General features: G+C 45.6%; 1 protein-coding gene across 7 annotated transcripts in view; it reads left to right on the top strand.

Annotated features, from left to right (window-relative positions):
• The window catches only part of HERC3 (HECT and RLD domain containing E3 ubiquitin protein ligase 3), a 143,420-nt gene that overhangs the window by 6,912 nt on the left and 113,800 nt on the right, over positions 1–22,708 (top strand). For 4 of the 7 annotated variants that reach the window (XM_008267611.5, XM_008267612.5, XM_089303089.1 and 1 more), the window contains exon 3: positions 14,310–14,564. In XM_008267611.5, coding sequence (XP_008265833.1) covers positions 14,339–14,564 — 226 coding nt within the window. In that variant the 5' untranslated portion in view covers positions 14,310–14,338. Of the gene's footprint in view, positions 1–13,590; positions 13,791–14,309; positions 14,565–22,708 lie in introns of those variants that run through there. The other 3 variants (XM_089303086.1, XM_089303088.1, XM_089303087.1) reach the window with 3 other exon arrangements.

Here is a 22,708-nt window from a genome sequence, read left to right as displayed (position 1 = left end):
GGCCCCTGTACTTTTTAAAGAGAAAATTAATTAAAATGAAAAATTATTAACATTTTAGTCCTTCAGCTGATTTGCCACATTTCAAGTGCTAAACTGCCTCAAATGACAACTACTGCTTACCCTAGAAGACAGTATAGATACGTAGTATTTCTCTCCTTGCAGGAACTTCTGTCTCCAGGTTTTACTCGTCTTTGTGTCTGCAGTTCTCAGCATGGTGCTGGAGCACCATAGATGCTTAATAAGTAGAACAGTGCTGGTCTTAACACCCAGGAGTCAAGCGACAGTGCTGTGGGACTTTTATATCTTCATCTGCACTCAATAATGCCGACATGTTTTCCAAGTAGTTATGCCAGTTTATGTGCCTGCCAGCTGTGTACAAGGCTGATGCACACTTGACTTGATACCATCTGATTCTTCAGTTCTTGTGGTCAAGCCTCATTTGAAGTTCACCCATGGCTTACACAGACAGGTGGGAGCTCATTCTTCCAGCTTCACAAAACCTAGTCCAAGATAGTGAAGAAGGCGCAACTCTAAGGGGTGATCAGGGCAGAGGTAGGAGTGTTTCACATGTTAGCTCAGAGGATCAGAGGCAGAAGTCCAGTGTAAACCAAGGAGAGGGAGGAAACAGCAAGGAGTGGATTCATTTTCTCCAGGAACCCCCTTTGCTATCCGCCCCATTTCTGCCTTTTGTAGTAAAGTGTTTGATGGTGAAGTGTATCAGTGGAATTCATCTTTGTCAGTGGGATTAATCCTACAGTTAATTCTGCATTTTGGTTTTGTCTCTTGATTTATTTAAAGCTTGGATTTTGGAGTGCCTGCAATGCACTTAGGCTTTGGACATGGCCTATTCGTGCTGTTGAAAAAGATCCTCCCGCTCCACACACACACACATTATTGCTTCAGAATGTTTGTGGAAAGTACATTGGGGAAAAACTGCATGGATTTCAACACTTGTTTTTTGCACCAGAATAAACTTATCTTTTAATTTCATTTTTCCATGAACTTTTTGAAATACCTTCACATGTCATTCAGGTAATTGCTTTTAAGTTTATTTGAGAGGAAGCTTATCCTATTTTAAATGAGATTTGGAAGCCCTGCCCGAATGTTGTTTAGGTTTCAGTGACTTTCAAAGGAGTAGGAATCAGGCTGCTGTGTGCATACAAGTGTGGGGATGGGAGGCTGTCTTTCAGCAGTCCCCTTAGTGAGAGTGGAGAAATATTTGTCTACCACGCCACTCTCTCAGGAGTGCACAAGACACAGTTGATGCTGGAGACAGTGAGGAAGGAAGGAGCCACACCCACGGCCTCCCATGGGGACTGTCCTGTCTGCTGAGTTCTTACTGCACAGCACCAGGAGTGGAGGTGACAGTGACCATAGCACCACACGGAACACTTTCTGTGTGGGTTTTCTCAGGAATCCTCATGGCGTCCTGCTGCTCCTCTCCCTGTTTTAGAGACAGTAAACAATGTTGAGTGGTTAAACGTTTTCCCATCCTCTGCCAGGTTTCCTAGCCAGCAGTGGTAACTTCAGGGCTGGAACTTGAGTCCTAATGACCCTTGAGTGTCCTGAATCTTCTCTGGAGAACAGATGAGCAGGAGGGCAGAGGAACATGCCAGGGGTGACCTGGGGGAAAGTCATGTCTCCCTTTGTTTGGCAAAAGAGCAGGGGCCAGGCCTGAGGTGGTGTAGGACAGCTGGGAGCACTGTGGTCCTGTTTTCTGCAGCAGGCTTTGTAATTGTGTGTTTGGAGGGGAAATGAAAGATCTTGTGGAGAAGCAAGGGAGACAGTGAGTGTGGAAAGGTGGGTGGGAGGGCGCACAAGATCAAAAGGCCCTTTGGTGCAGACCATTGCTGAAGCTGGGCCTTTGAATTCAGGCCCCAAGAGCCACCAAATCTGTGACTTCAACCGGAGTGTGCTGAAAGTGAAAGCCACGCGTACGGCTGGCTCCCCTTCAGCGCACTGAGCTCTCTCCTGAGAGCTCGCTGATGTGAGTGCTCTTTACTGTAGTTCTGGCTGAGCATTAGGATGACCTAGATCGTATTTCCAAGTAGGACTGATAGCTCATTCAGGGATTCATCTTATTGGTGGGTGCTTCTCTCACCAGTTTTTATTTGTCTACTTGGAGATTCCATTACTGTAACTCAGGTGGGAAGGAGTTTTGGTTTTTGTAAACAATTGTTCCTTGTCTGTTTTTCATAAATTGTTTCTACTGGCCCATCAGGGATGAGGCCATACCTCAAGTTGCTCATCCGGATTGTACTTGGCTGAAATACTCAGAGGTCAGCTGACTGTCAGGGACTGACTCTTGCTAAATAGACTTACAGAAAGCTGATAGACTCAGGATGCCAAATTAATAATGAAGGCTAGAAGTGCCAAGGAGGCTGGGGCCAGCTGGTCACGGTGTTCTGTCCCTGTCGTAAGATCTGCCCTGGAAACCAAGTTATTTTAGGTTGCTTGTTAAATCATAGAATCTCAGTAAGGCAAGTGGCTGGGTGAATTTAGTGATTGGGCTTACGGAGTATGATCCACTCATCTCCATTATTGGGAAACAATTACTTAGCAGATGAGAAAGCTACACTGACTGATGACAGTGATGGAGACACAGTGGGGAATCTGACCCTTTGGTTGTCCATTTTCTTGGCTCTTTATTGTTTAGCATAGTGGTCAAGAGTGCAGAGACTTCCTATCTCTGCTGCTGCCTGGTTTTGTGCTTTAGTCAAATCATTGAATAATCTCTGTCTCATTTGTGGGAGGGAGGACATGTGGATTTCACTGTATCTATAAATTAAAATAGTAACAGCAGTACCTGTCTCATAGATGTTTAATAGCTGCGAAGTACATAGAAAAGTGCCAGACCCAGAATAAGCATAAATGGTGTTACCTGCTATTATTAATTACCTAATTATTATATTATTGGTGAGGATTTTTTAAAATTATAACTGAAAGAAAGAGCTTGACAAGCTTAAGCAAATGAAAAGGTGCTGATTGGATTATGAGGAATCTTCAGTTAGTCCATGGAAAATGTATATTATGAAATTTCAGTGTGTGGATTTGAAAATACAGTTATTTATTATTTTTAAAGATTTATTTGTTTATTTTGAAAGGCAGAGAGACAGAGAGAGATCTTCTACCTGCTGGTTCACTTCCAAATGGCCTCAATGGGCAGGACTAGGCCAGGCAGAAGTCAGGAACCTAGAACTCCATCCGGTCTCACACATGGGTGGCAAGGACCCAAGTATTTGGGCCATCATCTACTGTTTTCCCAGGTGCATTAGCAGGGAGCTGGATCAGAAGCAGGGTAGCCAGGACTTGAATTGGTGGACTGATATTAGATATCAACATTCTCACACTGAACCCTGAAAATAAAATTTTTGCATCAAAATAAACTAATGTTTTAATTCCATTGTCATCATTTACAGCAGTCATGTTCTGTAAAGTCGCTGTGAGCACCAGATTTGTGAAAACAAAATCAGTGCTTGTAGGCAAATACAGGACTAACTTCCTGCAAGCCTCTGAGCACAGCATTCCGTCAATGGATCGATCCCTAACCTTGTTCTTTGTCTGTTTCTGTCTAGACACCTTAGTTAGCATCTATTGCTTACGAATAATTATAAGCAATGTTTCTTTATTATAAAGCATGAGTCTTCCTGACCCTGGGCAGTGGGACAATAAAATTCTTTGGCTTTCAGCCTCACATCGGTGTTGTCCACTCTGCTTTCTGTTGTTTACTGGTTGCTGTCTCATGAATGTAGTTTAGTTGCCTTTCCATCTTTTATCATGGTCCCTGAGCACTTTTCTGGGGATGGCTGCACTTTTCAACTGGAGGATTTCCTCTTGCTTTTGTGGATGCTCCCTAGCGTCCCTTCACGTCCCTTCGTTAGCATTGAACTCACTGCCAGCACCATAGTTCATGCCTGAAGGACACTTCCCTAACATGCATATTTTTCTCTGCAGGGCACATTGCAGCCTTCTTGTGCCTAGGAACACTATCGTCTACTTCAGCTCTATACTCTGGGGCTGTTTGAAACAGCAAAAAATCCTCAACTACAAAAAAGCCCCCAGAGTGTGAAAAATGTGGCACTAAGTAGACTAACAGGACACTTATTTATGCTGTGCAAGTTGAAACAAGAAGGCAGAGCACTGCCTTGTTTGACTTCTGCCAGGAATGTGTGCATTGGTTGACCCAAAATATTTTTCTTTCTGCATGTGTCTGAGAATGACTGAAAAATACCTCAACTATTGATTTTGGGGTTACAAACAAATTTCAGTGAGTAGTCAAATTGCCAGGTATGGAATCCACAAATAATGAAGATCAGCTATACTTAGAATGAGTAAAGGTGGTGATGCTGACACCAGGCAAGAGAGGATCAAAGGCTCCATCAGCGTCACTGGGACTCTGTCTTGTTGGACTCTCTGGGTGGTAGCATCATAATCTCTCAGAGGTATCCTCCTTGTGGTAGGGAAGGTACTTTCCAGCAGCCTTGGTTGTCTTTCAGGGCAATAGTCAGTCTTCTATCAGAGTTCCATGTAAGTTGAAAGAGAAGGACTCTGGCTTGGTTGTAAGTATGTACCTGTTTTTGTCTCAGTCACCATGGATTAGGGGTGATATTCTGTGATTGGCTTGGCATAGTCATGTGGTTTGGCTTAGGGTGGCATTCACTGATTTTCTTGGTGTGGGTCATGTGGTATGGATTAGGGTAATGTTTTCTTATTGGCCTGGCTGGGGTCACCCCTGTCCACCCCCTATTCAAAAGGGGAGTGGTTTGTTAGCAAATAAACAGGGACCTTGGGAGAGATATTAACAGAAAAAAGGCTTAGATAAAACACACTTGAGGAATTTTTAAAAACTAACTCTAATTGTTTAGAAATAAGAACAATATTAGGTTGTAGCTTTCCTTTATATTAAATGCATCTTTGGTGCCAACTTTCAATTAGGAGTTCTTAAGATCTACTACACAACGTGGTGACTCTAGTTAATACAGCATATTATACATGGTTGGTCCTCCACACCTGTAGGTTCTGCTTCCATGGATCCAACCCACTGTATGTTGAAAATATTTTTTAAAATTGGATCTGTACTGAACATGTACGGGCCTTTTTTTCTTGTCATTTTTTGTAAACAATGTAGTATCATAACTGTTGCAGAGCATTTGTATTGTATTAGGTATTACAAGTAATCTAGAGGCCGGCGCCGCGGCTCACTAGGCTAATCCTCTGCCTAGCGGCGCCGGCACACCGGGTTCTAGTCCTGGTCGGGGCGCCGGATTCTGTCCCGGTTGCCCCTCTTCCAGGCCAGCCCTCTGCTGTGGCCAGGGAGTGCAGTGGAGGATGGCCCAGGTGCTTGGGCCCTGCACCCCATGGGAGACCAGGAAAAGCACCTGGCTCCTGGCTCCTGCCATCGGATCAGCGCGGTGCGCCGGCCGCAGCGCGCCGGCCGCGGCGGCCATTGGAGGGTGAACCAACGGCAAAGGAAGACCTTTCTCTCTGTCTCTCTCTCTCACTGTCCACTCTGCCTGTCAAAAAAAAAAAAAAAAAAAAAAAAAAAAAAAAAAAAAAAACAAGTAATCTAGAGATGATTTAAAGTATACAGGAGGATGTGGGTAGGTTATGTGCAAAAACTATACCAATGTATATCAGAGACTTGAGCATCCTTGGATTTTGGTATCCTCTGGACGGAGGTCCTGGGACCAATTCTTCGTGGATACCAACAGATGACTGTATTTCAAAATTGCTAATAAACTAAAGTTCAGATGTTCTCACTACAAAAAAATAATGGTAAGAATAGGAGGTGATGAATATGTTCATTAACTTTATCATTCCACAGTATATAGGTGCATCAAAATGTCATTTTTTATCCTATAAATATATACAATTATTGTCCATCAGAAATGTAAACAAATGTTTTAAAATTTTTTGTTTCCATTGTATTTGAGAGACAGAGGAAGAGAGAAAGACAGAGTGCTCCTATCTCTGGTTCGGTTCCCAGATAACCATAATAATCAGGACTGGGCTGGGGCTAAAGCTGGGAGACAGAAATTCAATTCAGGTCTCCCACAGCGGTGGCAGGAGCCCAGTTGTTTGTACCATTACCACTGCCTCCCAGGGTCTGTGTTAGCAAAAAGCTAGAGCCAGAGCTGGGAACTGAAGCACTACCAAGTGAGACATGGGCATCTTAACTGCTAGACTAAATGCCCATTACTGCTAGGAACCTATTTTTAAACATGTTTATACTAACTTTAATACTACAGCTGCCTAGTGTCAATCATACTATCTTTTTAAAAAATATTTATTTTCCTCTACTTGAAAGGCAGAGTGACATACACAGAGAGAGAAGGATCTGCCTTCCCATCTGCTGGTTCACTCCCCAAATGGGGGCAACAGCCAGGTGGAAGTCAGGAGCCTGGAATTCCATGTAGGTTTCCTAGGTGGGTGTAGGGCCCCAAGTACTTGACTGTCTCCCAGGCACATTAGCAGCAAGCTGGGTTGGAAGCAGAGTAGTTGGGATGAAACCAGCACTCTGATGTGGGATGTGGATGTCACAAGCAGCGGCTTACCCTCCTGTGCACACACCAGCCCCTTAACCATTAGCTCTTAATTCTGACTAGTTTCACACTCAGAAGGCAACCATTGTTTTCAAGTTTTCAGGATATCCCATATTATCTACTGACTACAATTTAGTCATTATGTAGGTATTTTTAAAAATTATATCCTTGTTGGTGACATATAAATCTACTTGGTGGCAGTGTAGTTTATGGATAAGAGTGTAGACAGACATTGGCATCAGGCCTGGAATCACAGCCTGGTGCTACTTCTTCCACCTGTGTGACCTCAGGCATGTTTCTCAATCTCTGAACCTTGTTTTATCTGAAAATGAAGCTAAAAATAGCCCTTACAGAACAGGGTTGTAGTGGAGATGCAATGAGAATGATATAAAGTGCGTATCAGCATAGTGACTCACATAACAAGCCCTATTATGTGATTTATATGATTATTGATAGGAGAGACAAGACAAACTCATGTAACAATCAAAATGAGAAAAGAAATCTGTGTGGATAAGGCAATTGAAGAAGTTGGGGAAACTGGATTACGAGTTTAGATAATTAGATAATGTCATATTGCCGGTTTATCTAAATGCACATCCTACACTACCGCCCTCTCCCACCCTTGCCAGTTTGTATTTTCTCTTCCCTTCCCCCTCGGTCTTTGCAGTCAACTCAAAGAATTTTGTTTGAGCTGAGTACTTTTTCATTTTAGAGTCTAGATAAATAATACAAATCACAGAGAGAAGTAGAACTTTCTGGTTAAGATTCCTAATTGAGATCCAGTGTTTTATTTTACTTTGGACCTTTTCATGTATTTCTACAAAGCCTCAAGAGTTCAGGGTAAATCAGCATTACCATAAGGCAGTTGTAAAATTAAGTTGTTCATACAAATTAATGTAATCGAGTTAAGGACAAGTACTGTAATTGTCATCAAGAATGGTTGAAAGAATTAACTTCATCTGTGTTGTAGACTCTAATTTGTAGCCATTTGGGCATGGTTTTCTAGTGGAAAGAAGAGTTTCTCATTTTAAAAGCTGAGTTTGCACAGAATAGCCAATTAGCTGTCTCCTTTCTATGTTTAGGTTCATGGAAATCAGTGAAATCCTATGCTGTAGCTTGGTAGGTAAATTAAACCCTGATGTGTTCTGCCCAGTGGCATACTTTGTGGTAAGACATTGCCACTTCCATTAGAATCTGTTCTTTTGGTATTGGGATCCTGCAAAAGATTGGGTGAGACACCTTTGATGTCTTTACTCTTTTCCTTGAAATCTTGGTACTTTGACCTGTAGACCCTAGAAACTGATTCCCAATGTGGTGAGAGTAATGCTTTAAGAAATATAGTTAGGAAAGGATATAATTTATGTATACATATATTTTAATAATTTCTTAATTTGAAAGGCAAAGTTACAGAGAGAGGGGCTGAGAGATAAATAGAGAGAGGAGAGAGAGATCAATATCTAACAATCTTCATCCACTGACTGGTTCAGTCTCCAAATGGCTGCAGTAGTCTGGATTGGGCCAGGCTAAATCCAGGAAACAGGAACTCCATCCTGGTTCATGTGGATGGCAGGGACTCAAGTACTTGGATCATCTTGTGCTGCTTTCCCAGGTACATTAGCAGGGAGCTGGATTGGAAGCAGAGCAGCTAGGCACAACACAGGCCCCTCAAGATAGCCAGTGTTATCATTAAAATTTATACTTGGAAACTGAAATGTAATCTGAATATCTCTAAGACCAGTCTTGTGTAGTTTCCTTTCATACGGAAATAAAGTGATTCAAGCCCAAGATCATGCTGTATCCTCCCTCAATTTCTAAGAATTCCCCAGGATGGTTGACTTGGTCATGGTTCACCCAAAATTCTTGCTTTCCAGGCAATCTTAAGCCTCTATAAGGTTTCTGCACAAGATTCTTTTGATTTTATCCATGTTTGGCAAAATACGATTATTTTGGGGGGTTTATTGGGTCTTAGCTTTGACAGAAAGTTTAGGATTGTGAAAAGTAATTACAGAACAGGCAACAACACCACTGCTTTCAAAGTTCATATTCTTGTTGTCTGCCATGGAGAATCCACTGCTCAGTGGCTGTACTCCAAACTTGCAGCCACATTTCAGGCTTTGGTTGCTCTCTGTTAATTCAGTGTCTTCAGCAGAGGCTTTGACTTGTTTATAAGACATGCGAGAGGGGCCGGCGCTGTGGCACAGTAGGTTAATCCACCACCTGCAGCGCCAGCATCCCATATGGGCACCGGTTCTAGTCCTGACTGCTCCTCTTCCAATCCAGCTCTCTGCTATGGCCTGGGAAAGCAGTGGAAGGTGGCCCAAGTGCTTGGGTCCCTGCACTCATGTGGGAGACCTGGAAGAAGCTCCTGGCTTCTGGCTTTGGATCAGTGCAGCTCCGGCCATTGCTGCCATTTGGGGAGTGAACCAGTGATGGAAGACCTGTCTCTCCCTCTCACTGTCTGTAACTCTACCTCTCAAATAAATAAATAAAAATCTTTAAAATATATATATATATATGAAAAAGACATGCTAGGGTTTTCCACCCTCTCCTTTCTGCTCTGGTCCTACACCTGCGGCATTTTCCTCCCTAAGATTTCCAGCTTTAGCAATAGAAAGCATCAGAACTTCTGGAGTTACTGTGGATTTTTTTGTTTGTTTCTGACTGAGGCATCAGACAGGGTTTCTTTTCCTCTTAAGGCTTTGTAAACAGAAGGGAGCCATAGAAAATCGATAATCAACCCCCAACTTATCCATAGAAACTCTAATGGTTGTTCCTTCCTCCATTCTCTTCCAGGAAAAATACTTCTGTTAAGAATTTTGGGCCTGTTATTTATATGATAATTCTAGAAATTGTCGCTCCCCGTCTTCGTGGAGGAACAACACAGGACCCTGCACTGTTCTTTTGTCTGCTCGGCCCTCCCCGGGTTTGCTGTTGGTTCTTCCCGGGTTGGCTACAGTCCCTTCCACCTCCGTGGCCACTTTCCCCACTTCCGCAGGGGAGCGGCACACCGCCGGCCGGCTCTCTCGGGGGCTGCACAGGTGTTCCTTTTAGATTTTCCTCTTAGATGTTCCTGGTGCATGTTGTCTCTCTCCTCCTTTATAGTCCTCTTCCACCAATCCCAATTCTGCTATCCACACGCCGAGTACGCTGCTCTCCTCCAATCAGGAGCAGGTCCTACAATTTATTGGTTGAACTGGAGGCAGCTGAGTAGAAGGTGTTTTCTCCTCTCCCAGCGCCATATTGTGGGAGAGCAGATGCATAGAATAAGTCTTAATTCCAGTAACTTAGTCTAGTCCGAGTTGCTCCCCACAGATCCCCCTTTCTTTTTATTTTTGGCATTGATACGCGCCTGTCTTCGGTGCCCCACAGCACACACTCTGCTCTGCTTGCTAGAGTTGCCCACAGGTGCTTACAAGCCCTATCAATCAGGCAAACCGAATCCAGGTCCTCTCTTCGCCATGTTGTGAGGAGGTTTTTAGGCGCTGATGCGTGCCTGTGTTCGGTGCCCTGCAGCGCATGCTCTGCTCTGCTAGAACTGCCTGCAGGTGCTTACAAGCCTTATCAGGCAAACCGAATCCAAGCCCTCTCATTGCCGTCTTGTGGGGAGACTTATTGGTGTTGGTTCGTGCCTGTCTTCGGTGACCTGCAGCTCATACTCTGGTCGAGCTGCCTGCTGGTGCTTATCGCCTAATCAGGCAGACTGAATCCAAGCCTTCTCATTGCGGTATTGTGGGGAGACTTATTGATGTTAATTCATGCCTGTCTTCGGTGACCTGCGGCGCATAAGCTGCTAGCCGCCCACAGGTGCTCACCACCTCCCTAATCAGGCAGACCGAATCCAAGCTCTCTCATTGCCATGTTGAGGGGAGGCCTTATTTTTCTCTATTTCTCTATCTCCGGGCATTCCTATCCCTCCCATTTTACTTCTATCTTCCAGCATTCCTATTTCTCTCATTTTACTTCTAAATTTCTGTTTCTCTTATCTCTGCGGCTTCCCGGCGCCCGCCCCGAGGCTGCTTCTCGGCGGCTTCCCAGCTCTGAGCCGCTTCAGCCCGCGCTTCTCTCATCTGCGCGGCTTCCTGGCGCCCGCCCTGCAGCGGGTTCCCAGCTCTGCTAGGCTTCCCGGCTTCATGCCGCACTCCGCGATCTCCGCGCCCCTTTGCGCCTGCACCACAGCCTCGCACTAGCCCCACGTTCCCTATCTATTCACGCCCCGTGCTCTCTCTGCACGCGGCGGCTTCCGCGAGTCACACAGCGTAGCTTACGTTTCCGCCACCACCGGTATTCAATCTAAGTTCCCCGGGCTAACCTGGCGAATTCAACCTAGCTCACGCGTCTGCGCCTTCGGTCTGGCTTCCCGTCCTTTGCTCCCCGGGCTAATCTGACGGATTCCAACCTGGCGGCCCACGTCTCTGCCTCTGGTTCCAGATTTTCGCCTTTTGCTCCCCGGGCTGACTTGAAGAATTCCAAGCTGGCTTACGTCTCCGTCTCGGCCTGCACTCGCAGCTTCAATTTCCCTAACATCTTTCTCTACCCGGTATGTTACCCTAAGTTTTCTTCCAACAATATTCCTCCCTCATTTCTCCTGGCTTCTCCCCACAGTCCGCATCCGAGTCCAAGCCTCCTCCAGGTTTCACTTTCGCTTTCAATCTCCTAGCTTCCCCGCCATAGTCCGCATCCGAGTCAATGAAAGCTTTCACTTTCGCTTTCAATCCTAACTTCTTTCCCACAGTCCATATCCGAGTCTATGCCTAGGCTTTCGATAGCTTCTTCTGGCACCTTTTCCGTCTGGCTTTCCCTAGGCTCTTTGCTAGTCTCGCTCTCTGGTATTTTCCCACTTTTTCCCATTTCTTCCCTCCTAGGTTTCCTATCCGAGTCACGGCACCATTATGTCGCTCCCCGTCTTCGTGGAGGAACAACACAGGACCCTGCGCTGTTCTTTTGTCTGCTCGGCCCTCCCCGGGTTTGCTGCTGGTTCTTCCCGGGTTGGCTACCGTCCCTTCCACCTCCGTGGAAGGGCGGTTCCCCCTGGCCACTTTCCCCACTTCTGCAGGGGAGCGGCACACCGCTGGCCGGCTCTCTCGGGGGCTGCACAGGTGTTCCTTTTAGATGTTCCTCTTAGATGTTCCTGGTGCATGTTGTCTCTCTCCTCCTTTATAGTCCTCTTCCGCCAATCCCAACTCGGCTGCCCACACGCCGAGTACGCTGCTCTCCTCCAATCAGGAGCAGGTCCTACAATTTATTGGTTGAACTGGAGGCAGCTGAGTAGAAGGTGTTTTCTCCTCTCCCAGCACCATATTGTGGGAGAGCAGATGCATAGAATAAGTCTTAATTCCAGTAACTTAGTCTAGTCCGAGTTGCTCCCCACAGAAATTAAACTCAAAGTGTTACTGGATGATGTAGACTCAGAAGCAGTGGACATGTAGCAAGAAAAAGAAAAAAGTACTTAAAATTTTTTAATTAACACATTGTATATATTTGTGTGATAAGGTGTGATATTTTGATACATGTATGCCATGTCTAATGATCAAATCAGGGTAACTGGTGTATCTGTTACCTCAAACATTTATCATTTCTGTGTAGTGATGACATTCCAACATCTGTCTTCTAGCTATTTTGAAATATACAATAAATTATTGAGAACTATTGTCACCTTATTGTGCTATAGAACACTAGAACCTATTCCTCTTATGTAACTATAAAAAAACTTTATTGGGGATGGGCTTGTGGCACAATGGTTAAGACTCCACTTGGGAAGCCTGTATCCCATATCAGAATTCCTGGTTCAAGTTCCAGCTATTCTGATTCTGCTTTCTGCCACAGTGCATCCTAGGAAGCAGCAGATGATGGCCAAAGTACTTGAGTTCCTGTACCCACATGGGAGACCCAGATGGAGTTTCAGCTTTGGCCTGACCCAGCCCTGGTTGTTGTTGTGGGCATTTGGGGAGTGAACCAGAGAATGGATGGAAGATCTTTCTCTTTCTCTCTCTCTTTCTCTCTTTCTCTCTCTCTCTCCCTCTCCCTCCCCCTCCCCTTTTCTCTCCCTCTCTCCCTCTCCCTCTCTCTCTCTCTCTCTTTCTCTCTGTCTCCCTACCTTTCAAGCAAATAAAACAAGTAAATATTTGAAAAAGGTTTTGCTGATATACTATTTACATACCATAAAATTCACCCATGTAAAATGTAAAATTCAGAGTTTTTTTATATTTAATTTTTTGACAGGCAGAGTGAGACAGAAAGAAAGGTCTTCTATCCGTTGGTTCACCCCCCAAATGGCTGCCACAGCCGGTGCGCTGTGCCGATCTGAAGCCAGGAGCCAGGTGAAATTCAGAGGTTTTTAATATATTCACCAAATGATACAGCCAGCACCATAGTCTCAATTTAGATCATTTTCACCACCCCTCAAAGGAAGCAGATAGTCGCTGACCATTCCCCTCTCTCCCTGCAGCCCTAGGCAACCACTTATCTACTTTCTGTCCTAGAGATTGGCCTGTTCTATACATTTCATGTTAGTGGAATCTATATGGTCTCTTGTGACTGGCTTCTTTCACTTAATATGTTTTCATGGTTCCTCCACTGTGTGGCTTTACTCTGTCGTGTGTTTATTCATCAGTTGACGAACTTTTGGGTTGGTGGCACCTTTTGATATTCTGACTCACACTGCTGGGGGCATTCTCGTCCACGTTTTTGTGTGGATGTATTTTTGCAGTTCTCTTGGGAGAATACCCAGAATGAAACTGCTGAATCATCTGCTAACTCTGTTTCACTTTTTGAAGAACTGCCAGACTGCTTTCCAAAGCCACTGCACCATGTTAACTTCCCACCAGCCACGTCAGAGGGCTCCAGTTTCTCACATCGTCACCGCTGCTTATTATCTGGCCGTCTTTGTGGATGTGAGCTGGTAGAGGGAGACGAGATTTTTGTTTTTGTTGGTATGAAAGGGAAGCATGAATTTTTAAAAGGTAGTGAAACTCGAGGCTAGGGTCAGCTCTAATCAATCAACCCTAAGTTAACCAAGGCTCTGCTAAATGGGAGAAGTCTGTGCTTTACTGTGGTCTCCGTTGGTGGAGATGAAAATCTGCTGGGGAGTTCAGTCGTAGAGCGAGAGAAGGCTACCAGTGAGGGCCCCCGGCAGCCATGCTGGGGGCATGCAGACTGGCGCACGCTGGAATGGTCCCAGAAATCCTCAGGTAGGAACTGAAGCTTGACTGAGCTCCTGAACATTGTGGGTAAGAGAGGATGACAGAGAAGGTAACACTTTTTCCCCTTTATCATTTCAAGTGGTGAGATACCACTAACCAAGCTAACAATGGGAGTTAATTGGTTCAAAAAATTTTCATAATTAAATAAGCAGGACATTCAAAGGAAAGGTGCTTTGATAAAGGATAAGGCAAAATTACTCATGAGAGTCATTTCAAAACTGTTATTTCCTTTAATGGTCCACAGAGATCATTCCTGCCAATCTCCTGTGCTCAGGGCTGCTTTGTAGTGCCATACAAACCACAGGATGTGTTCACTCATTCGTTTTAAACAATTTGCTTAAATTTCAGACTCTTACTGACAATGCTTTAGCATCATTACATTCTATAACTATGTTCAGCAAATTAGAGTGCTTTATTTTGCCATGCAAGATACCTGAAGAATATTAGGAGAGAGCTGTGGTGCAAATTGGTTACATTCATTACCCAAGTTGACTTCCTCTTGACCTGCTTTTAAACATTTTTTTGATTTTAACCTTTTTTTTTTTTTTTTTAAACAATTCTCTTCTAGGCTACATGATTCTCTGAAGGATAAGAACAATGTTATGCTGGGGATATTGGTCTCTGGGCCAGCCAGGTATCAGCAGCAACCTGCAAGGAATTGTGGCCGAGCCACAGGTGTGTGGCTTCATAGCGGACAGAAGCGTCAAGGAAGTGGCCTGTGGAGGAAACCACTCCGTGTTCCTGCTGGAGGATGGGGAGGTGTACACGTGCGGCCTGAACACCAAGGGGCAGCTGGGCCACGAGAGGGAAGGCAACAAGCCAGGTGAGTCCTCCAGCCCGCCCGATTACCAGGGAGCGGGGGAGGCACACCGCCTCTCTCTGCGGCTGTCTTCAGGTCTTCCCTACTGTCGGCCACCTTGGTGTCTCAGCCCTGCCTTTTGAGAGAAAAACAGACCTTTTTCATCTTACTGGAGAGGGAGTGGGGGAGTAACTAGTGAGTTCAGAGTTAGAGAAACAGATTTTCCCCCGTAAGTGAACACTGAGTGGTCGTGGTTTTGCCAATAGGTCACACTCATCAGTACCAGGAGCTTTGCTCCTAATGACCTGTCCATGCCTTTGTTTCTGCAACATGGTTTGGTGCTAAGCACCGTGCCTGCTGTTGAGAGAAGGATGAAGGCGACACGGTGTTGAGGTGGCGCCATGGATGCCCTGTGGCAGGTCTTTGAGGATGTGTGTGTGCAGTAAGCTGAAGAATATGCTGGGGGTGGAGGCGGGCTGAGTGGGAAGGATGAGTAGGACGTTGGTGTCAGAGAGAGAGGGACTGACTGTGTCAGGAACAGCACACTTCCTGCATGCCGAGTGTATCCATGGTACAGATAGAAGGGGCAGTACTTGCTCAGGGCACACTGAACAGTGTGCCGAGACTGAGAGGGCAGTGGAGAGGAGAAGCTGGAAAGCTAAGGGCTAATCAGTTTCCTTAATTGTTAGTGCTTTTTATCTGTTTATAACAGGTGCCATGTGTATGTAAAGCCTGTTGATTTCAATTATTTTTCCTCCTCTTAGAAAATTAAGTTTGACTCTCACTACCTGTGTCTTACGGATTTATGAGATACTTTGGTGATGTTGAGACGAGTCTCCTTGGTGCAGGTGTTTGGTGTAGAAATTAAGACGTTCGAGTCCTAGCTCTGCTCTGGGACCCAGCTTCCTGTTGATGCACAACCTGGATGGTAACAGGTGATGACTCAAGTACTTGGGTCAGGATTCGGTTCCTGGTTCCTGGCTTCAGCCTGTTCCTGTCCTGGCTGTTGTGGGCATTTGAAGAGTGAACTAGCGGATGAGTTAACTGTCTTTTCCTGCCAAATAAATTAAGTAAATCTCCTTGTGGTGAAAGATGCCAGGGTAGGGCCTTAACTGTGACCCTGTATTTGTTGCACTGGCATGGGGGAAGGGAGAGAGGGGCTGTCTGCCATTTTCTTTGTTACATGTGGTCTTTTTCATCAGGCCTGATTCAGGAACTGAAGTTTGCTAAAAGAACCACTTGGCTATTTTTTTTTTTCTAGATGATTTTACTCTTTTGTGTTCATTTAGGCAAGTACATTTGGGATTGGGGTGGACTTTCTTCCATCTCCCTCTTTGCTCAAGTTTCTTCTCTCTCTCAGTAAATGACCATGCTCCCTGGTAACCCTGCACAGACGCCAGTGTTCATTTGTAATCATTACTTTCTGTGCTGACCATTGGGTAAAGGGCTATAGGGCCTGTCTTGAGCAAAATTGTAAGGTGGGCTTTGTGTACCCCCACTTCCTCGTTCTCTGCCCCAGGTTCCTACTGTGAGTTAGCCCATCAGGTCTGCTCAGCCGGGAGCAGTACCCCCTGTTCTAGCTGGGGAATTCCTCACCTGTGTGTCCCCAACTCTTGATGTCAACAAAGGGCTTGGCAGAACCACCTGTAGGCCAACACCTTGTGTGTATCTACAAGGCCCCTAATCCTACAGATCTCACATGATCCTGCTGTTTACAAAACAAAAATTCAGTTAAAAGTGCCACACATTCATAAATTAGCAAATCCTATTCATTATGCCTTTTACCAATAAATATAATGCAGCAATATAATATGTAACAACTAAGGAGGCAGCAAAAGATTTTGACTTTTACAAATAGTCTTCATACTGGAAAAGATTAAAAACCAAGGCTTCCTTTCCCTGTCTCCCGTTCAAGCTGACCTGGTTCTGTTTCCCCAAGTGAGAGCCAGTATCTCAGAACAGACGCTTCCAAGGGTTGACGGCAGGTCTCGGTCCTGAGGCTTTCCCTTCCATGGGGGAATTGAAGGATGAGGACACATCCTGGCCAGCCTTTTCCTTTCTTTTTCCCCATTTTTTAAAAATTTATATAAGGTGAACACATTTCATGTATTTCATATATATAGATTTGGGAGCACAGTGATACTCCCCACCCTAGCCTCCCCCCTGCCTTCTCCTCCTTCCTTTCTTATTCTTTCTTTTAATTCTTACAATGGCATGCTTTTGGTTTATTTTATAACCATAAGCTTAACCCTTCACTATGTAAAGATTTCAGGTAATAAGAAGAACACCATTCCTCAACAGTAGAGAGTAGAGACAAGGGCTGTAAAAAATAATTCGCAAAATGTCAATTTTGCTTGTATACATTACATCTTTGTGCTCTTTTACCACAGGTCAGGAAAAGCGTGATATTTGTCTTTTTGGGACTGGCTTATTTCACTAAGTATAATGGTTTCCAGTTGCATCCATTTTATTGTGAAAGACAGGATTTCATTTTTTTTTATGGCTGAGTAGTATTCCATAGTTTATCCCACACTTTCTTTAGTCAACAGTTGATGGACATCTGGGTTAATTCCATATCTTAGCTATTGTGAATTGATCTGCAATAAACATGGGGGTACTGATAATGATTTCATATACTAATTTCATTTTGGGTAAATTCCTAGGAGTGGGCTCGCTGAGTCATGTGGTAGATCTATTTTCAGATTTCCAAGGAATCTTCTTTTAGGATTTATTTATTCACTGATTTGAAAGAGAGTGGGGAGGAGAGAGGATGAAATCTTCCATCCACTGGTTCACTCTCCCACCTGAAGCCAGGTTCCAGGAACTCCATCCTGATCTCCCAAATGGTTGTCAGGGACCCAAACACACAGGCTGTCTTCTGCTGCTTTCCCAGGTGCATTAGCAGAAAGCTGTCTCTGGCCTTGTATTGCAGCTTGTCAGTTACTTACTGCTGTGTCTTCATGGTGAGTGCTTCAAAGTTGTGCTGTGTTGGCCGGCAACATGGCTCAATAGGCTAATCCTCTGCCTGCGGCGCTGGCACACCGGGTTCTAGTCCCGGTCGGGGAGCCGGATTCTGTCCCGGTTGCCCCTCTTCCAGTCCAGCTCTCTGCTATGGCCCAGGAGTGCAGTGGAGGATGGCCCAAGTGCTTGGGCCATGCACCCACATGGGAGACCAGGAGAAGCACCTGGATCCAGGCTTCAGATCAGCGTGGTACGCCGGCCACAGCGGCCATTGGAGGGTGAACCAACGGTAAAGGAAGACCTTTCTCTTTTTCTTTCTCACTGTCCACTCTGTCAAAAAAAAAAAAAAAAATTGTGCTGTGTTTATTTTTCGTCCTGCCTCTGCAAACCTGTGACGACCAGAAGCGCCTCCTATAGGAGCAGACAGGGGGAGAGCTGGGGGTGGAGCGCTCTTTTTTAAAAATATTTTTTCCTTAAAAGATGTACTTATTTTCCATAAAAGCAGAAATAGTAAAGTAGAAAGTCAAACCAAACTAACAATTTAAACAGAATGACAACATGGCGCCATACACTTTTTTTTTTTTTTTTTACACACAGAGAGTGGACAGTGAGAGAGAGACAGAGAAAGGTCTTCCTTTGCCGTTGGTTCACCCTCCAATGGCCACTGCGGCTGGCGCACCGTGTTGATGTGAAGGCAGTAGCCAGGTGCTTCTCCTGGTCTCCCATGGGGTGCAGGGCCCAAGCACTTGGGCCATCCTCCACTGCCCTCCCTGGCCACAGCAGAGAGCTGGCCTGGAAGAGGGGCAACCGGGACAGAATCCGGTGCCCCGACCGGGACTAGAACCCAGTGTGCCGGCGCTGCAAGGCGGAGGATTAGCCTAGTGAGCCGCAGCGCCGGCCTCCATACACTTTCAAAAGGCACCAGAAAATAAAACTTCTTGAGTTAGGTAAATTAGATCACCTTTTTTCCCAAAATAATGTCTTCATTCTCTTGCCAAACTGTCCATTTAACTGCTCCCTAGAAAAAGTGGTCAAAAGCTTTTGTTTAACATTTTAGAGTTTTCATGTTTTTCCTCTTTGAAGATTGTACTTTGGGAATCTAGCATCCAACAGGTACTAAAAAATGGAAGCCAACATAGTACTGATGGTGAGAGAACTGTCTACACTCTCTTAAGTGAATATTCTAAACATCAGCTATGCCAACATTCACTGCTGATTCATGTGAGCCCCCGATCAGAAGCCTCATTCTTGAGGTCCATACTGAAGGGTCCCCATGGCTAGAGTACATAGGTCCCCACATGAGCTGACAGAAAGCAATGGCAATAAGTGTATGATTTTTCCAGTATTAATAACACCCATAAAATCGTAGAGAATTAAAAACGCACCTGAGGGGCTGGCGCTGTGGCTCACTTGGTTAATCTTCCACCTGCGGTGCTGGCATTCCATATGGGCACTGGGTTCTAGTCCCAGTTGCTCCTCTTCCAGTTCAGCTCTCTGCTGGAGTTACAGAGAAAGATTCCTGAGTTGGGAGTTTGAACACTATGGTCTAGTCCTTTATTTGTCAGGAAATAAGAGTGTGGCCCTGGGCAAGTTTCTTATTATTATCTTTGAGCCTCAGTCCCTTTCCTATGAAGGGAAGAGACTTCTTTTTCTAACATTGTATTTTTTTAAAAATTTATTTGACAGATAGACAGTGAGAGAGAGAGAGAGACAGAAAGATCTTCCTTCCATTGGTTCACCTCCCAAATGGCCGCTACAGCCGGTGATGGGATGCTGGCGCCACAGGCGGAGGATTAACCTAGTGAGCCACGGTGCCAGCCCCGAGTATTTTTTTTTTTTAATCTAAAGATTTATTTGTTTATTTGAAAGGCAGAGTTACAGGGAAAGATAGAGATCTTCCATCCACTGGTTCATTCTCCAAATGGCTGCAACAACCAGGCCTGGGCCAGGCAGAAGTTAGGCGCTTCAGCCAGGGCTCTCACATGGATGGCAGGGGTCCGAGTACTTGGGCCATCTTCCACAGATTTCCCAGGCACGTTAGCAGGGAGCTGGATCTGAAGTAGAACAGCTGGGACTTGAACCAGCAGTCTCATGGGATGCTGGCATCTCGGGTGGCAACTTAACCCACTGTACCACAATGCTGGCCCCAACATTGTAGTTCTTGGTCAAGTAATTACAAATGGGAAAGCAGACTCTGCAAAGTGATCTGCAGCTTGTGAAGGCTGCCCTCCTTCTCTGTGGCTTGGCTGTCTGTCAGGCAGGGCCTGGAGCTCAGACACTCCTCCTCACACACCTAGGACATAGCAGCCAGGGTGAGAGGACTCACCTGCTGTGGTAGGTGGGAGAGAAACACACCTTACAGTACAGCCATGGCAAAGCTCTATTGGAGCTGCAGTAGAGAGTGCGTCTGCTTGCAGTTTGACATTTCTCCAGTGGAGCCTGTGACACAGCTCCATGGAGCTGGTGTCAGGCAGCTGGTGGGCCCTGGTTGTGAGTGAGCCATAGCAGGGTAGTCACTTGGTGCTGGCCTACACACCACAGCCTCAATTGTCCTGCAGCTGCATGCCATAGGCAGTGCTGAGTGACTGCAAGAAATCCAAGGGAGGTGTGCCACAAGGACTGCCATGGATTTAGCCAGGGGGTCTAGCCCATGCTTGCGATCTAGCTCTGTAATAAGCCAGCCTCTAGTGTAAATTACAAGACATTCCAGAAATTCCTGCCATTGGTTAAGCTTGTCTGTTAATTACAAACTGCACATTGCGGCTGTGGAACATAGTGCCTGTTTGAATGGCAAGATTGTGTGGGTGGGTGCCTCCCTCCCTCTCTTTTTCACTGGTAGGTGTGTTCTAAATCTGGTTACCGTTTGGGTGTATTTTTAATGAATGGGAAAAAGAATGAGCTTGTTTTCTCTGTGCCTTATGGAAGAGCCCTGCCTTGGAGAGCTGCAGGCTGGATGGGAAGTTGGTGGCAGCCAGGCTCTGCCCCAGGCAGTCCACGCTGGCCCTGGCCCTCAGCAGTCTGTCCCCAGGGAGCTTCTGTGGTGTTGAGGAAGGGACGTGATGGAAGGCCCCTTTCCCAAGAGAGGATGTTCCTGGTGGGGAGTGGGTGAGCCTGTGACTTGACTTCACTGTCCAGATCAATTGCCTGTGAAATAGGAAGGATTTTAAAGAAGTGAGGCTGTGCCTCTTTCCTCTGAGGTGCTGAGAATATGGGGAAAAATAAGTCTGAGTTAATCCTGTGGTGGTCTACCTCTATTCTGAACACAAGTGGAAAACTCCGAATTTCCTTCTCTTGCTTCGCGGTACCGCTGCGAATGGCATAACGCCCGTCTGCCAACACCCACTGTAGGAACTGCTGCCATCTCCAGTCTTAGTGGAGCCTTCACCGGCACGGGTATGGATGTGTAGCACATGTCTGGAAGGTTCGTTTCTTTGCTGTGAAAATTTTCCTTTTAAAGTGCAAATGACTCCATCCTGACCTTGTTGAGGGGAAGGAAAGTTGGAGCCAGGTGGTGGTGGAGAGGCAGCCAAGTGGAGGAGAGCCGCTGGCAGGAAGTCTACGTACCCACGCGCCTTCATCTGCCCAGGCAGTCGTCAGCTGCCAGTTGATTCGCTTCGTCTCTAACTTGTACAGCTGTGAGGCACCTGAGTTGATTTTTTGGGGTGCATTTGCTAGATGAGGCACAGCAGAGGTAAAGCAATCCACAGTGACTTTAAGGGTCATGGGTCACGGAGACCCTTTCTCTTCCTCCTCGGAAATAGCCAATGATTACTATTGCTGTTGTTGCCTCCAAGGCTGCAGTGTTTTCCTCTCTGTTTTCCTCTCATATTTGTACTTTCCTTCTATGACCCACTTTACGTATGTGTCTCTCTGGTGGGGATGGGCGTGCCAAGGACACAGCGAATGCTGAGACTCTCAATTATGTAGCTCCCAGTCCCCAGTGTGCCAGGTCGTGTAGGGGGCTGGGTTAGGTGTGCCCATGACTCACACCTTTGTGTTAGGGGCCAGGGCAGGGCACCCTGAGATTCCCAGAGAGTTTTTTTCATTTGGAGACTATTATCGTTCCATGTAAACTCAGTGTCTTCCTTTCAAAAAAGGATTATAGGGGCCGGCACTGTGGTGTAGTGGACTAAGCCTCTGCCTGTAGCGCTGGCATCCCATATTGATATGGGCTCTAGTCCCAGCTGCTGCTCTTCCAATCCAGCTCTCTGCTATGGACTGGGAGGAAGTGGAGGATAGCCCAAGTGCTTGGGCCCCTGCACCCACATGGGAGACTGGCATGAAGCTCCTGGCTTTGGATTGGCACAGCTCTGGCCATTGCAGCCATTTGGGGAGTGAACCAGCAGATGGAAGACCTTTCTCTCTGTCTCTCCCTCTCACTGTCTGTAACCCTACCTCTCAAATAAAATATTTTTTAAAAAAAGGATTATAACTCTCCTAAAAACTCTTCTCCTGTAAGACTCTTCTTCATCTTCACACGCATGTACTCACGTGTTAGTGTCTACCTCGTCTCTCAAATCGGAAATCCTTGCAGTGACTACAGGCATTTGAGGATTATTATAATTTCTTCATGGTTTTGTCCATTGATTCATTTCATAATTGCATAAGACAGAGTCAGAGCTGGCCTCAAAGAAGACTTGTGTGCTGTCCTCTTTAAATAAAACAAACAAAACATGAATTTTTCCCTAAATGATACTTTATTAACTAAAGTGATATAACAACATTAAATATTGCATCTTTTTTTAAAAAAATTTTATTTATCTAAAAGGCACAGAGGGAGACATACACACACACACACACACACACAAACACAATCTTACATCCACCGGTACATTCCCCAAATGATTGCAATGACTAGGGCTGGGCCAGGCTGAAGCCAGGAGCCGGTAGCTTCTGTGTCTCTCACATGGGTGCAGGGGTCCACAGAATTGGGCCACCTGCTGCTGCTTTCCTAGGTGCATTAGCAGGTAGCTGAATCAAAAGTGGATCAGCCAGAACTGGAACCAATGCCCATGTGGGATGCCGCCATCACAAGTGGTGGCTTTGCCTGCTGTGTCACAATGCTAGTCCCAATCTTGTAGTCTCTTATTAAACTAAAATAGAAATTGTTTGCCCAGGGAAAAGAAATTCAGAATTTAAAAAAATTGTATTTGGTTTTGTTTTTTAAATTTGGATGACAGGGCCAGCACTGTGGCACAGTAGGTTAA

This window comes from Oryctolagus cuniculus, chromosome 8, assembly GCF_051225735.1.
Source record: "Oryctolagus cuniculus isolate XC-2025 breed Fujian yellow rabbit chromosome 8, ASM5122573v1, whole genome shotgun sequence".
Classification (NCBI taxonomy): Eukaryota; Metazoa; Chordata; class Mammalia; order Lagomorpha; family Leporidae; genus Oryctolagus; species Oryctolagus cuniculus.
Note: the sequence above shows the minus strand (reverse complement) of the source record. Positions and strands in the feature narration are given on the sequence as shown.